Raw genomic sequence first — 15918 nt, 5'->3', positions numbered from 1 at the left:
CTGCACAGAACACTAGTTCACCCTCATCTGGAGGGTGCACAGTTCTGGGCACCACACTTTAGGAAAGATGTGAAAGCACTGGGGGGAGTGCAGTAAAGATTCACAGAAATGGTTCCAGGGATGAGGAACTTCAGTTATGTAGCTAGATTGGAGAAGCTGGGACTGCTTTCCCTGGGGAATGGAAGGCTGAGAGGAGATTTGATAGAAGTATTCAAAATCATGAGGGCCCTGGGCAGAGTAGATAGAGAGAAACTGTTCCCACTCGTAAAAGGATTGAGAACCAGAGGACACAGATTTAAGGTTAATTGGCAGAAGAAGCTATGGCGACATGAGAAGTAACTTTTCTATGCATCAAGTGGTTAGGATCTGGGATGTGCTGCCTGAGAGTGTGGTTGAGGCAGGGTCAATTGTGGCATTCAGAGGGAATTGGATTATTATCTGGAAAGGAAGAATCTGCAGGGTTACAGGGAAAGGGCAAGAGAGAAGGCACCAAGTGAATTGTTCCTTCAGAGAGCAGCACAGATGTGACAGGCTGAATGGCCTCCTTCTGTGCTGTAACCATTTTATGATTCTATGTGTTGAGATATATATGGCCTATAATGATAGCATATTGTTTTAATATACTATACATATGCAATAAATGATAGAGAAAGAGTAAAGGTACAAATATACCATATAGATGCAATACACATACAGATACACCAAATAGATATTTGTAGATCAGGTTTCAAAATACTCAGGATGGTGGGTGAATTCACTCTGGAAACCTCACTAATACCCTGAAAACTCAATGATGGGGGGACAAAAATTGAAGAAAGGTCACTCCTGTATTGGAGGAGCAGCAAGCACAGGAGGCAGAATCTATGAGGAGCTTCTCCTCCAATCACAGATTCTGTCTCTCCCAGGTTGCTGCTCCAGCTCCTCCAATCACAGGTCCCCTCTCTCCCGCTCCTATTTTCTGATCTTGTCCTTTTACCTTGTTGGGGTGTCTGGCTTTCCTGGGCAGTAGAACAGCCTGGGTGTTGGGCAGGACCCCGCCCTGGGCTATGGTGAGTCCTCCCAGCAGCTTGTTGAGCTCCTTGTCATTGTAGATGGTGAGCTGGAGGTGGCGGGGGTGATGCAGGGCTTCTTGTCCTGGGCCTCTTTGCCGGCCAGCTCCAGGCTCTTGACGGTGGTCAGGTAGATGGGGGCTGCAGCCTTGGCACCCTCGGTATAGTGATTCTTGTGCATTGCGCAGTAGCAGGTGGATGTGGCTAATGGGGAACTGGAGACCATCTCTAGAAAAGCAGGTCTTGGTTTTAGCCTCAGCAGCTATCAGCCACCAGGGCCACTGCCTGACAAGGCAGAGACACCCTGGTCTCCATGCTCACTCTGTCCCACACTTGTTCCCCTGCCAGCTGAGGCTCACTAGGCCTGGGCTCTGGGTCCTGCGGGGATCCATCTATAACTGTGTCCAGACCCAGCTTTAACTGGGGCGAATTTGTACCTTGTGAGCAGTGGGCACAGATGGGCAGCTGCTCAGACTGTGTGTGTGTGTCTCCCTATGATCTCAGTGGGGGTGGAGAGCGGTGGAAGAGCATTATCTTGTTGTTCTATCAATTTCTGTTTTGATACTTTGAACCGATGTTCCCAACAAGGTGCCATAAACCAGAATTGACTGTTATTTCCCCTGTACCCTGAGGAAACACTCATCCAAGTTGCCAGTGAAGCTCAATTAGCTTACAGTTGAAATTCTTGATTAGATTACAACATTGAGTCTCATTCCTTTTGTTAAACATTTTCTGTAAATTTACACCCGCACTCTTTGTCTATAGCCCTGCGGTTTCTGTTTTATTGCATCAAATACTTGAAATTTGAGACTAATTTGATCTTAGTTTATTATTGTAAATTGGGAATTGCATTTAGAATACAAATTTGAGGGAAAATACCAAGGAACTAGGGAGGAATGGTATCCTGAACTCCTCATGTGAAAATGAAAAATTGCCCGAAAAAAAAACTCACAAAGAACCTTGGGGAAAATAAATATTTTGACCCATGCAGTAGATTCAGATAGAGCACATGGATAGGGTCAAAGTTACAGTTGCCTATGCAGACTTACTTTCTTTGTCTTCACAGTCTGTTCACTGTTAGAATGCCTCCATTTAACATCAACCCCATCCATTCTGCTGAGTTCAGTTTTGAGGAGCCTGAGAAAATTGATTCAACTCCAGCAACAGTATCAGGTATGTAGCAACCTTCGCCTGTGTCAAACAGTGTTTTGGATCAAAGTAATTACAGAGACTTGGAGCAGATACTTTATCCCACCTATTTCAGACTCCCTTACTGACCCAGTTCACAAAAGGACTCTGCCTAGCCTCTACCTAGATGTCCCTATTTGGTCGAGGCTGAACACCAACTCTCTGACTCCTCCTCTTATCTCCTCCTGGACTGTGACCCCGTCACCAAACATCAAGCTATCGTCTCAAAGTCTATCACTGTCATCTTCTCTGGGGATCTTCCCTGCACAGCCTCAAACTTCATATACCTCCAACCCTGAACAGGTCCCATCCACCACCGCCTTTCTCTGCCTGACTGAGCTCCTTCTCACATTGAACAATTTCTCCTTTCACTCATTCATTTCCTCCAAATAAACATGTTGCTATGGGAACCTATATGGATCCCAGCTATCCCCCACTGTGTGTGGGGTATATGGAACATTATTTGTTCAAGTCCTGCTCAAGTCCCTGCCCCCATCTCTTTTTCTGGTACATTGATGACTGTATCGTGGCTGTTTCCTCCTCTGGATTTGAGCTGGAAAATTTCATCAACATTGCTTCCAATTTTCACCCTTCTCTCATCTTCACGCGGTCCATCCCTTCCTTTCCTTGACTTCTCTGTCTCCATTTCTGGCGATAGGATATCAACCAATATTCACTATAAGCCCACTGACTCCCACAGCTACCTTGACAACACTTCCTCACACTCTGTTTCCTGGAAGGACTCTATTCCAGTCTCCCAGTTCCTCCATCTCTGGCACACCTGTTCTGATGATACAGCCTTCCATACCAGCTCTTCTGACATGTCTTCCTTTCACCTCAACCTAGGATTCTGCCCCACTGTGGTGGCCAGGGCCCTTAGCCATGTCTGTTTCCACCACTTCTGCCCTCACCCCTTCCCCTCCCTCCCAGAATCCAGATAGGGTTCCCCTTGTCCTCAACTTCCACCCCAGCAGCATCCATACTCAATGGATCATCCTCCCCCATTTCCGCCACCTCAAGTGCGATGCCACCACCAAACACTCCTCCTTCTGCCTTCCCCTTTTAGCATTCCAAATGGAACGTTCCCTCTGCAAAACCCTGGTTCACCCCTCAGTCGTCCCCAACACACTCTCCCTCTCCTACAGTACCTTCCCACACAGAAATAAGAGATGCAATACCAGCCATTTCACTCCCTCCCCTCCACCAGCCTAGGGACCCACACCGCTCCTCCAGGCTAAATAGCAATGTACTTGCAGTACTTTCAATCTAGCAATACTGCGCTCACAGCTCATAATATGATTTCCTTTACATCGGGGAAATCAGTGCAGATTGGATGATTGCTTTCATTCAGTCTGCAAGAACCCAGGGAGTGGTAGTGTAGTGGTTATGTTACTGGACTAGTAATCCAGATGCCTGGACTAATACTCTGGAGATTGGGGTTCAGATTCCACCATGGTAACTGGGGGAATTTAAATTCATTAATTAATAAATAGTCTCTGTAATGATGACCACAAAACTACCGGAATGTCATAAAAGCCCATCTGGTTCACAAATATTCTTTGGGGGAGCAAACTGCCATCTGTACCCAGTCTGGATTACATGTGACTCCAGGCCCACAGCAATCTGCTCACTGAAATGGCTGGGCAAGCCATTCAGTTGTACCAAACTGCTACAGAAAAGTCAAGAACAAATAAAACCAGAGGAACCAGCATTATTGACCTAGGAAACAATGACACACCCAACCCTGTTGACCCTGCAAAGTCCTCCTTCCTGATATCTGGGGCTAGTGCCAAAATTGGGAGAGCTGTCTCACAGACTAGTCAAGCAACAGCCTGACATAGTCATCCTCAAGGAATCATACCTTACAGATAATGTCCCAGACACCACCATCACCATCCCTGGGTATGTCCTGTCCCACTGGCAGGACAGACCCAGCAGAGGTGGCGACACAGTGGTATACAGTCAGGAGGGAGTTGCCCTGTGATCCTCAACATCAATTCTGGACCCCATGAAGTCTCATGGCATCAGGTCAAACATGGGCAAGGAAACCTCCTGCTGATTACCACATACCACCCTCCCTCAGCTGATAAGTCAGTGCTCCTCCATGTTGGACATCACTTGGAGGAAGCACTGAGGGTGGCAAGGGCACAGAATGTACTCTGGGTGGGGGACTTCAATGTCCATCACCAAGAATGGCTCGGTAGCACCATTACTGACCAAGTTGGCTGGGTCCTAAATGATATTGCTGCAAGACCAGGTCTGTGGCAGGTGGTGATGGAACCAACAAGAGGGAAAAAAATACTTGACCTGTCAAAGGTGCATCTGTCCATCACAGAATTGGTAGGAGTGAACACTGCACAGTCCTTAGAGTCAAAGTCCTGATTTCACACTGAGGATATCATTCATTTTGTTGTGTGGCACTACCACCATGCTAAATGGGATAGATCAGATCCAGCAACTCAAAACTGAGCATCCATGAGGCACTGTGGGCCATCAGCAGCAGCAGAGTTGTACTCAAACACAATCTATAACCTCATGGCCTGGCACATTCTACCATTGCCATCAGACCAATAGTCTGAGAATAGTCCTGGTTCAATGAGGAGTGGGGGAGGGCATGTCAGCAGCAGCACTGGACACACCTAAAATGAGATGCCAACCTGGTGAAGCTACAACATGGGTCGACATGCATTCTAAACAGGGGGAGCAGCATGGTGCAGACACAGCTCAGCGACCTCACAATCAGTCGATCAGATCAAAGTTCTGCAGTCCTGCCACATCCTGTTGTGAATTGTGGCAGACAATGAATTGGATAACCAGAGGAGGAGGCTCCACAAAAGTATTTACCAAAGTTTTTTCATTCTTTCATGGGTGTCACCATCAAGGCCAGCATTTGTTGCCCATCCCTAATTGCCTTTGAACTGAGGGGCTTGTTAGGCCACCTGCTAGACCACATAAAAGGCCGCTTAACAAAACTGAGTTTTATGGAATAGTAGGGTCAGCGTCAGCATGAATAAAAATTGGTTGGAGGACGGAAAGCTTTGGGTTGTGGTCGATCGCTAATTTTCAGGCTGGAGGATGGCAGACACTGGTGTTCCCAGGGTCAGTACTAGGATCACAGCTTTTTTTGATGTATGTAAATGACTTGGATATTGGAATACAGAGAAAATTTCCAAATTTGCCAATGATATCAAACTTGGAAGAATGGCAAACAGTGAGGACGATTCCAATCAACTGCAACAGGACATAAATAGGTCAGCAAAATGGGCAGACAAGTGGCAGATGGAATTTAATACAGAGAAGTGTGAGGTGCTGCCTTTTGGCACAAGGGATAGGGAGAGGCTGCATAGACTTCATGGCCCAGTTCTAAAGAGTGTGTAAGGACAGAGGGACCTGGGTGGCAGGACATATTGAGAGTGGTTCGCAAAACATATTGCAGGGGTCATGGGACGAGCAACTGGGGTCACGAACTCTCCCTTGCCCAAGGCAGCAATGATCGTGGGGGTGACAAATCCAGCTCGAGTGGGACTCTTTCAGTGGGCCACTTTGATAGAAGTACAACTCCCCACATGCTCCGCTCAAGAGCAAGGCTGGTTATCACAAAACCTGCTGGAGCCAACCTCTATTTCATGGCCTTGAGTTAGATCCCGTGGTGTTCACCCCACTATCAACATCCTGGGGGTTACCATTGACCAGAAACTGAACTGGACTAGCCATATAAATACTGTAGCTACAAGAGCAGGTCAGAGGCTAAGAATCCTGCGATGAGTAACTCACCTCCTGACTCCCCAAAGCCTGTCCAACATCTACAAGGCACAAGTCACAGAAGCACAGAATTGTTACAGTGCAGAAGGAGGCCATTCAGACAGTTATATTTGCACCAACTCTCCGAATGAGCAAATCACCTAGTCCCCCTCCCCCACCTTCTTCCCATAGCCCTGCACATTCTTCCTTTGCAGATCACAATCCAATTCCCTTTTGAATGCCTCAATTGACCCTCCCTCCAACGCACTCTCAGACAGCACATTCCAGATCCTAACCATTCAATGTGTGAAAAGGTTTTCCTCATGACTCCATTGCTTCTATTGCCAATTACCTTAAATCTGTGTCCTCCAGTTTTTGATCCTTCCACCAATGGGAGCAGTTTTTCCTTACCTATTCTGTCCAGGCCCCTCATGATTTTGAATACCTCTATCAAATCTCCTCTCAGCCCTCTCTTCTCCAAGGACAACAGTCCCAGCTTCTCCAATCTATCTACATAACTGAAGTTCCTCATTCCTCATCCCAAGTCAGGAGTGTGATGGAATACTCCCCACTTGCCTGGATGAGTGCAGCTCCAACAAAACTCAAGAAGCTGGACACCATCCAGGACAAAGCAGGCCGCTTGATTGGCACCACATCCACAAACATTCACTCCCTCCACCACCGACGTAGAGTAGCAGCAGTGTGTACCATCTACAAGATGCACTGCAGAAACTCACCAAGGCTCCTTTGACAGCACCTTCCAAACCCACAATCTCTATCACCTGGAAGGACAAGGGAGCAGACAGATGGGAACACCACCTCCAAGCCGCTCACCATCCTGACATGGAAATATATCGCCGTTCCTTCACTGTTGCTGGGTCAAAATCCTGGAACTCCCATCCTAACAGCACTGTGGGTATACCTACAGGGACTGCAGCAGTTCAAGAAGGCAGCTCACCACCACCTTCTCAAGGGCAACTAGGGATGAACAATAAATGCTGACCCAGCCAGTGAAGCCCAAATCCCAGAAATGCATAAACAAAAAACAAAATACATCGACCTTCCAGTCACTTGTCAGTTTCATTCTCCAACCCATTCCCACTTCAACCTTTCTGTCCACAGCCTCCCACACTCTGCAATGAACCTCAACATAAATTTGATTAGGAGTGCGGGAACATTCACTCTCTTAACTCTGCTTCTCACTCTGCAGTTGTTGCCATAGCCCCTGGGTATTTCCAGCATATTCTGAATTGATTTCATAAAAGGACTGTTAGTGTCACCACTTTGACTCTTTACCACCAGCAAGCTACCCAAAATGGCTGCTTAGAATCAGGCTAATGCCAGTGTCAATCAATTAATCAGCATGTCTCAGGTCCAGAAATTCTCAATACAGCAGAATGAACCTGGAAATAGGACATTATCAGATTTGATGTCCCTCCACTGGATCAGATTGGACAACTCTCACTGGATTAAATCCACCTTCCAACCCCGCGACCTCTACCACAATCTAGGAACTTTTGCTCCTCACTACCACTGACCCAGTCTACATTTGGGTAATTAAAGTCACCCATAATAAATATTCTACAGTGCTTGCATCTCTCTGTAATTTCCCTGCAGATTTTTTCTTCTACGTCCTTCTCACTATTTGGCAGTCTATAGACTACACTGAGCAATGTAACTACACGCTTTTTGTTCCTTAGCTCTAGTAAAATTGATTCTGTCCTTGAACCTTATCTATTTTAAGTAAAGATAGACTTTCCAACACATCCTTCCTCTTGATTGTAAGTTCTTCTAGTGTAGCAGTTACCTCCTCTCTCACCTCAGCCTGGGTAGCAAGTCCTTCCTTTGTAAAGACAGATGCAAAGTACTCATTCAACGCCTCCACTATTTCTCCAGCCTCCACATGCAAGTCCCCTTTTTTGTCCCTAATTGGCCCTACTCTTTCTTTTACCACCCTTTTATTATTTACATTCTTATAGAAGACCTTGGGATTCCCTTTAATGTTCGCTGCCAGTCTCTTTACATACTCTCAGGTTTTCATGCTCTCTCCTTACTTTTCTTATTAGTTTCTTCACTTCCCCTTTGGTCCTTCCATATTCAGCCCAATTCTCCATTGTATTTTCTACCTGACATCTGCCGTATGTGCACTTCTTCCTTTTCACCTTCACCTCTGTCTCTCTCATCATCCCGGGCGTTCTGGATTTATTTGTCCTACCTTTACCTTCAAGGTGATATACCTTGACATTTCTTGCAATACTTTTGCTTTGAAGGTGGCCCATTGTTCAGCCACTGTCTTTTCTGCCAACATTTGATTCCAACTCACTCGACTCAGATGCATTCTCATCCAATCGAAGTTGGCTTTCCCCCAATTAATTATTCCTGCCCTGGATTGTTCTCTGTCCTTTTCCCTGATTAACCTAAACCTTATGATAGAATGGTCACTGCCCCCTAGAGGCTTTCCCACTGATATTTGATCCACTTGGGGTAACTCATTCCCTAGAGCCAGGTCCAACAGTGCCTGTCCTCTCATTGGACTGGAAACATGCTGCTGCAGAAAATTACCTTGGACACATTCCAGGAACTCTAACCCCCGCTTGTCCCTTCATACTATTCCTAACCCAATCTATACTTGGATAACTGAAGTCCCCTATTATGATTACTCTATAACTCTTGCGCCTCTTCATAATTTCTTTGCAAATTTGTTTCTCTACATCCCTTCCATTGGTTGGTGATCTATATACTGCACCAATCAATGATATTGCACATTTCCCATTCCTTATCTCTAGCCAGAGAGACTCTTTTCTTGACTCCCCGGAACATCCTCTCTCTCCAGTACTTTAACCAACATTGCCACTCCCCTCTCTTTTTTTCCTTTCCTGTGTCTCTTAAACACCTTGTACCCAGGAATATTTAACACCCAGTCTTGCCCTTCTTTGAGCCAGTCTCTGTTATAGCAACAATATCATAATTCCATTTATCAATCTGTGCCTGTATTTCACCAATCTCATTAACCATACTCTGTGCATTCACATACATGCACATTAACCCTGATTTAGGTATTTGTTTTACTTTCCTGATTATTCAGACCTCATCTAATGATTTACTATTGTCTACTCTAATTCTATCAAACTCTCCAAGTATTCTATCTACCCTGATGCAACTCTCTGAAATATCCTCATTATCAATTGATACTTCACTACTCCCCACTACCAGTTCCTCTCCTCTCACTCTGAATTTCCCCTCAGGTTCCCATCCCCCTGCGAATGTAGTTTAAACCCTCCCCAACAGCACTAGCAAACCTCCCTGCAAGAACATTAGTCCCAGTCCTATTACAGTGTAACCCGTCCTTCTTGTACAAGTCCCACCTGCCCCAGAACCAATCCCAATGCCTCAGAAATCTAAAGCCCTCCCTCCTACTCCATTGTCCAGCATGTGTTGAACTGCTCAATCTTCCTATTCTTATGCTCACTCACACATGGCACTGGGAGTAATCCTGAGATTACTGCTCTTGAGGTCCTGCTTTTTAATTCCCTTCCTCACTCCCTAAAATCTGCTTTCAGGGCCTCATCCCTTTTCCTACCTATGTCATTGGTCCCCGTGTGGACCACGACCTTGGCTGTTCACCCTCCCCCAAAAGAATGTCCTGCAGCCACTCTGTGACATCTTTGACCCTGGCACCAGGGAGGCAACATATCATCCTGGAGTCATGTCTACGGCCACAGAAATGCCTGTCTGCTCCCCTAACTATGGAATCCCCTACCATTATAGCACTTTCACTCTTCCTCCTCCCCTCCTGTGCAGCTGAGCCACCTGTGATGCCACGGACTTGGTTCTGGCTACAGTCCTCTGAGGAACCATCTCGCTCACCAGTATCCAAAATGGAAAAGCGGTTAGACAGTGGGATAGCCTCAAGGGATTCCTGCATTACCTGCCTGTTTCTCTTAGATACTCTGGTGGTCACCCATTCCCTCTCTGCCTGTGTACTTGTTAGCTGTGGTATTACCACCTCTCTAAACGTGCTGTCCACGTAATCCTCAGCCTTGTGGATGTACCACAGTGACTCCAGTCACCGCTAAAGCTCAACAACTCAGGGCTTAAGTTTCTGCAGCTGGTGACACTTCCTGCAGATGTAGCCATCAAGGGCACTTTGTGCCTGCACAACTTCCCACATCCCGCAAGATGCACATTCTACGTGGCTGAGCTGCACTGACATACCTTATACTTTATATAAAGCATTTACTACAGTATTTACTCATTTATTTTAATTATTTCTTAATTTAGAATAATTCCTATGTGTACTACAATTTACTGTGTTTATCTCAGTCTCGCCCCTTTTCGTGATCTTTTAACTTCTGAGTCTGCTCTCTTTGTTAAATGTTGAGCTTGTAGAGACCGAGTTTGTGGGGGAGTGTGCAGGTGCTATTATTTTGAGTTGTAGTAAATACCTGGTGAATGACAAGTGGTTTCACATTTTGAATGCCTTCCACCCAGGGGCATTTATATTTTAAGAGCTTTCCAGAGATCTGAGTAATTTCTTTGTGCAGAAATCAGAAAACGTACCTGAGCCTTGGTTGCCATCTTTACAGTACGTTGTCTACTTTTTAAAGTTAATTTCAAAGAGTCCACATTGTTTGGAGTCTGTATGCTGAAAGTTAGGAATACGATGGGCAGAATTTTCTGCACCAGTTGGCAGGGGGCATGTTTGGCAGCATGAGCAGACAATTTGGCAAGAAGGCAAAATTGGTTTTACATGGTTGTGAACCCAGTTTGTGATCGTCCGCTCCACCCGTCAATGACGGGTCGTGTTTCTCCGTCACCGCACATCGGAAACCTCATTTCAATACTTTAGCATCTCATTATAAGCCCTGCTGTGGTAATCTGAGCTGTAATACACCTTTAAAAGGATGTGAGCAGATTGACCACATGACTGTAAGACCCAATAGCTGCATAGCGCGGGCTACCATGTTAATGTTAGTCTAGGGTAGGGTCTAGTTGGAGAAGCACACATCATATTAGTGCTCTGTTGCCTGTGTAAATAAAATAATATGTGCTTCATTTCATATTGGCCTCTGCGTCTGCAGGGACAGATAAGTGTGCAACAGGTTCATGAACAAAGCAACCACATAGTAGAATATAACAACTGGTGATGAGGCAAAACATGACCAGTAAACAACACCAAGGAAAGCTGTGAAAACTCAACTATAGTGAATCAGCTGTGCCCTGCAGGTGATTGTAAGTACAGCCCTCACCAGAGTCATCAAAGTTATCTCCCTCCAGTGTGCCACAATTTGGCCGTATTAAACTGTTTGATCAGACCACCGATGACTGGTCACATTATATTGAACGCCTCACATTCTTCTTTTTGGCCAATGACATATCAGGGGAGGAGAAGAGGCCAGCGATCCTCTTGTCTACATGTGGCAGTAAAACGTACGGCCTAATTCATAGTCTAACGGCACCTAACGCTCCAGATTCCAAGAGCTTTGATGAGTTGGTGAATCTTGTGAAAAGCCACTTTTAGCCGAAACCCTCGGTAATAACACAGCGTTTTAAATTTAATTCAAGGTGCCGCATCCCTGGAGAGACAGTCGCTTGCTATGTAGTAGCCTTGAAACAACTGACAGAGAGCACTGTGAGTTCAGGATGTCGAGATCGGCATGTTAAGAGATTGATTAGTATGTGGGATTCAAAAAAGGCTGTTGTCAGAAACAAATTTAGACTTCAGCAAGGCGCTGGAGTTGGTGCTCGCAATGGAGACGCAGTCAGGGATTCAGAAGCAATCAAGGGAGCACAAAATGTCGTCCTTCCTGTCGGGAGGGAGGCACCGGCTAGAAATGGCGTGGAAAGGTGGGAAACAGCCACCATTAACAGACCAGCAAAAAACAATGGGTTAACAGATGGAAACTACATTAATAATAGCAGAAATGGAACCAGACAGCCTGCAAGCAAACCTCAATTTAAAAGAACCAAGTGTTTCTACTGCCATCTCAATGGGCACATTTTGCGATATTGCAAAGACAGATTGAGACAAAATTTCAAACAAAAAGGCAGAAGTCGTGAAATTTATATAATGGAGGAACCAGAAGAAACAGAGCCAGATATTTACTCGCTACACAACTTAAAATGGGTAAAACAGACCCAATCTACGTGATAGTGGAAGTCAACAGAAAACCCATTCGAATGGAGGTGGATACAAGAGCATCCACAACAGTTATAGGGGAACATACGTTTAAGTATCTGAACGGAGGAGGCTACTCACTAAAACTGGAAAACTCAGATGCTAAATTAAAGACATATACTGGCGATGACATATGAGTGAAAGGATTTTGCAAGGTTCCAGTACAATATAGAAGCCAGTCTGTTAATTTACCCCTGATAGTTATAGCAGGGGAGGGTCCAACTCTAGTTAGTTGGAACTGGCTTAAGGAAATAAAGTTGGAGTGGACTGAGATTTTTCAACTCAGAACGAAAAATCTGCAGGAATTATTACAGAAATAAGCCCCTGTGTTCAGGGAAGAGCTCGGGAAGATTCAGAGGCTAAAATCCACATGGATCCTGGAACAATGCCCAAATATTTGAAGGTGAGGCCAGTCCCCTATGCATTACTAGAAAAAGTGGATATTGAATTGGACAGGCTGGAAAGGTTGGGAGTCTTACAACCTGTACAATTTTCCGAATGGGCAGCGCCCATAGTTCCAGTACTAAAGCCTGACCAGAATGTGCAATATGTGGGGATTACAAGTTGACCATTAACAAAGTGGCCAGACTGGACAAGCATCCCATACCGAAAATTGATGAATTATATTCCTGGCAAGGGGAACCGCAAATACGAAACTCGACATGCAAGTCGAACTAGAAAAGGCCTCCCGGGATTTTATGACTATCTACACACCAGTATACCAGGTTACCCTTCGGAGTCTCATCGGTTTGTGCCATTTTCCAATGGGCTATGGAAAATTTACTCCAAGGTCTACCCCATGTGGTGGTTTATCTCGGTGATGTCCAAGTAACAGGACTAACTGATGAAGAACACCTGGCTAACTTGGAAGAGGTATTGAAGCGTTTCTCATAAGCCGGAGCTTGAAAAGAGAAAAATATATCTTCCAAGCAAAAGAAGGGATTTACCAGGGTCATAAGTCAACTCACTGGGCCTCCACCCAGTAGAAGATAAGATGAGAACTATTCGTGAGGTGCCAGCCCCAAAAAATGCCACAGAACTCAAGTCCTTCTTGGGAATGGTTAACTACTATGGTTGTTTTCTCCCAAATTTATCGACAGTACTGGCTCCATTATACGAGTTACTCAAGAAAAACCACAGGTAGACTTGGAAAGCCCCACAACAACAGGCTTTTATGGCAGTAAAGCAGTTACTACATTCAGTAGGGGCAGTACTCTCCCACTGGATGGCAGATGGCTCCAAACAGCCCATTGGCTACGTCTCAAGAAAACTCAGTGTTGCAGAACGAAGATACTCACAAATAGGGAAAGAGGCTTATCCATTGTATTTGGCATTAATAAATTCCACCAATACATCCATGGTCATCACTTTACCGTTGTATCCAACCACAAGCCACTACTAGGCTTGTTCGGCAAAAATAAGGCAATACCCACAATCGCCTTGGCACACATCCAAAGGTGGGCACTGATTCTAGCTGCTTCCCAATATACATTTATCCACAGGCCAGGAAGCCAGGTTGCCAATGCTGAGTCGATTTCCCCTGAAGGACAGCAATGTGAATGACCCCACCCCTCAAGAGCTTGTCTTGTTATGAAACTTTCTGGATTCATCACCAGTCAATGTCAAACAGATCAGAGAATGGACAGACTGCGATCCAGTTTTATCTCACGTCAGGGAACAAGTCTTGCAGAGATGATCTGACGAGCCAAAGTCGGACGAAACAAAGCCCTATTTTAACAGGAGATACGAGCTCACCTGCCTGGATGGCATTTTACTGTGGGGAACGAGAGTCATTGTGCCTCCCAGAGGAAAACAACCATTATTGATAGAATTGCATAGCGCTCACCCCAGCATTTCTAGAATGAAAATGTTGGTACGCAGCTACTTATGGTGGCCAGGGATGGACACTGACATCGAAAACATGGTCAAGAGCTGCATGCAGTGCCAACAGGTGCAGAAATTGCCTCCTTCTGCTTCACTGCATCCCTGGGAATGGCCAGGAAGGCCATGGGTCTGCCTCCATTTTGAGTGCAAGGGGCCTTTTCTGGGAATAACGTTCCTCTTACTTATCGATGCTCATTCCAAATGGATGGATGTATACGAGGTAAGATAACCCACATCTGCCGCCACCATAGACAGATTGCATCAGAGTTTTGTGATACACGGTTTACCAGAGATAATAGTGTCTGATAATGGAACGGCATTCACCAGCGGCGAATTCCAAAGATTAACAAGTCTCAATGGCATAACACATGTTAAGACCTCGCCGTACCACCCTGCACCCGATGGGTTGGCCAAAAGGGCAGTCCAGGCCTTCAAGGCCAGAATGAATAAACTAGATGGAGACTCTATAGCAACTAAATTATCATGTTTCCTGCTCAGCTATAGGAGGACCACGCCACACACGACCGGTATTGCCCCCGCAGAGTTATTAATGAAGAGATCTCTCAGGACACGTTTGAGTCTCATGACTAATTTAGGGGGGAGGGTAGAGAAAAGTCAGGAGGCCCAGAAAAATGAACACAATTAGCACAGTCGTGAAAGAAATTTCAATGTAAGAGAAGCAGTTTTTGCAAAGAACTTTGGAGATGGGGCCAAATGGCTATCAGGTGAAATCAGTGCAGTGACAGGTCCCCTGTCCTACCACATATCAGTTGGAGGTCGGATAACCAGGAGACATGTAGATCACCTCAGAAAAAGGGAAACAGATCCACAAGAAAAGATGCACCAAATATTCTCATCGGAGTCCATGCCACAGGTAGAGGGAACTCCTCTTGCTTTGAAATACCTGTAGGACCTGTTGAGCCTGAGAGAATCGAAGAGGCAAACTTACTGTTTCCTACTGAGGAACCTAGTGGACAGATAACTCCTGAGAGGGAGGCATCAGATAAACCATCTGATGTCATAGAACTACGACGGTCGACACGTCTGATAAAGCCTCCTGAGAGACTGAATTTGTAAATAGTTTATTTATGTAAATCGTTAATATATTGTAAAATGTACTTTCAAGTAAAGGGGGAGGGATGTGGTAATCTGTGGTATAATACACCTCTAGGAGACTGTGAGCAGATTGACCACATGACTGTACGACCCAATAGCTGTGTAGCCGGGCTACAATGTTCATGTTAGTCTAGAATAAGGTCTGGTTGGAGAAGCACACATCATGTTAATGCTCTGTTGTCTGTGTAAATAAATAGCATGTGCTTCATTTCATATTGGTCTCTGCGTCTGCAGTATATTGTTATCGACTTACCCACCCACAGATAAGCATGCAACTGGTTCACGAGCAAAGCGACCCCTCAGTAGAATATAACCCCTGCTCACTGGAATCACCTCCTCGTTCTGGATAACCGGGCACATCAGTGTGATCGCACGCCAATGTGTTTCATAACTGTACATAAGCAACATGCACCGGGCGGGCTGCACTTCGCTCGGGACTTCGAGGTTTGTTTGCCTATCTTGCTTCAATCAACACTTGCAGTCATCAGCGCCAGGCTCTGTAGGCAGCACCACATTTAGGGGGGCTCACAGGCAGGTCTCTACCTACCAGACCAACCATAAGGTGGAGGAGGCTTTTCAATGGCTGCAGGGCTGGGGCTGGCTTGGGGATGGGGGAGAATTGGCCTCAGGCAAGGGAAGAGGCTACAGGACGAGGGCTGTACTGGGGAAGGGGGGTATCCCAGGATGAGTGTGGGGGCACATGTTGTTCTGTGCAAATGGCCTCAAGAGGGTGAGGGCTAAGGAGACAGTCTCCAGAGGAGA

The 15918-nt window shown here is 45.7% G+C and overlaps 1 protein-coding gene across 1 annotated transcript in view; it reads left to right on the top strand.

Annotated features, from left to right (window-relative positions):
* Positions 1-15918, top strand: part of LOC144685676 (sodium-dependent phosphate transport protein 2C-like) — a 267701-nt gene that overhangs the window by 66213 nt on the left and 185570 nt on the right. The window contains exon 2 of the mRNA XM_078550457.1: positions 2116-2222. Coding sequence (XP_078406583.1) covers positions 2132-2222 — 91 coding nt within the window. The 5' untranslated portion in view covers positions 2116-2131. The remainder of the gene's footprint in view (positions 1-2115; positions 2223-15918) is intronic.

This window comes from Cetorhinus maximus, chromosome 10 (assembly GCF_964194155.1).
Source record: "Cetorhinus maximus chromosome 10, sCetMax3.hap1.1, whole genome shotgun sequence".
Taxonomy (NCBI): Eukaryota; Metazoa; Chordata; class Chondrichthyes; order Lamniformes; family Cetorhinidae; genus Cetorhinus; species Cetorhinus maximus.
This window is presented reverse-complemented; position numbering and strand designations above follow the sequence as displayed.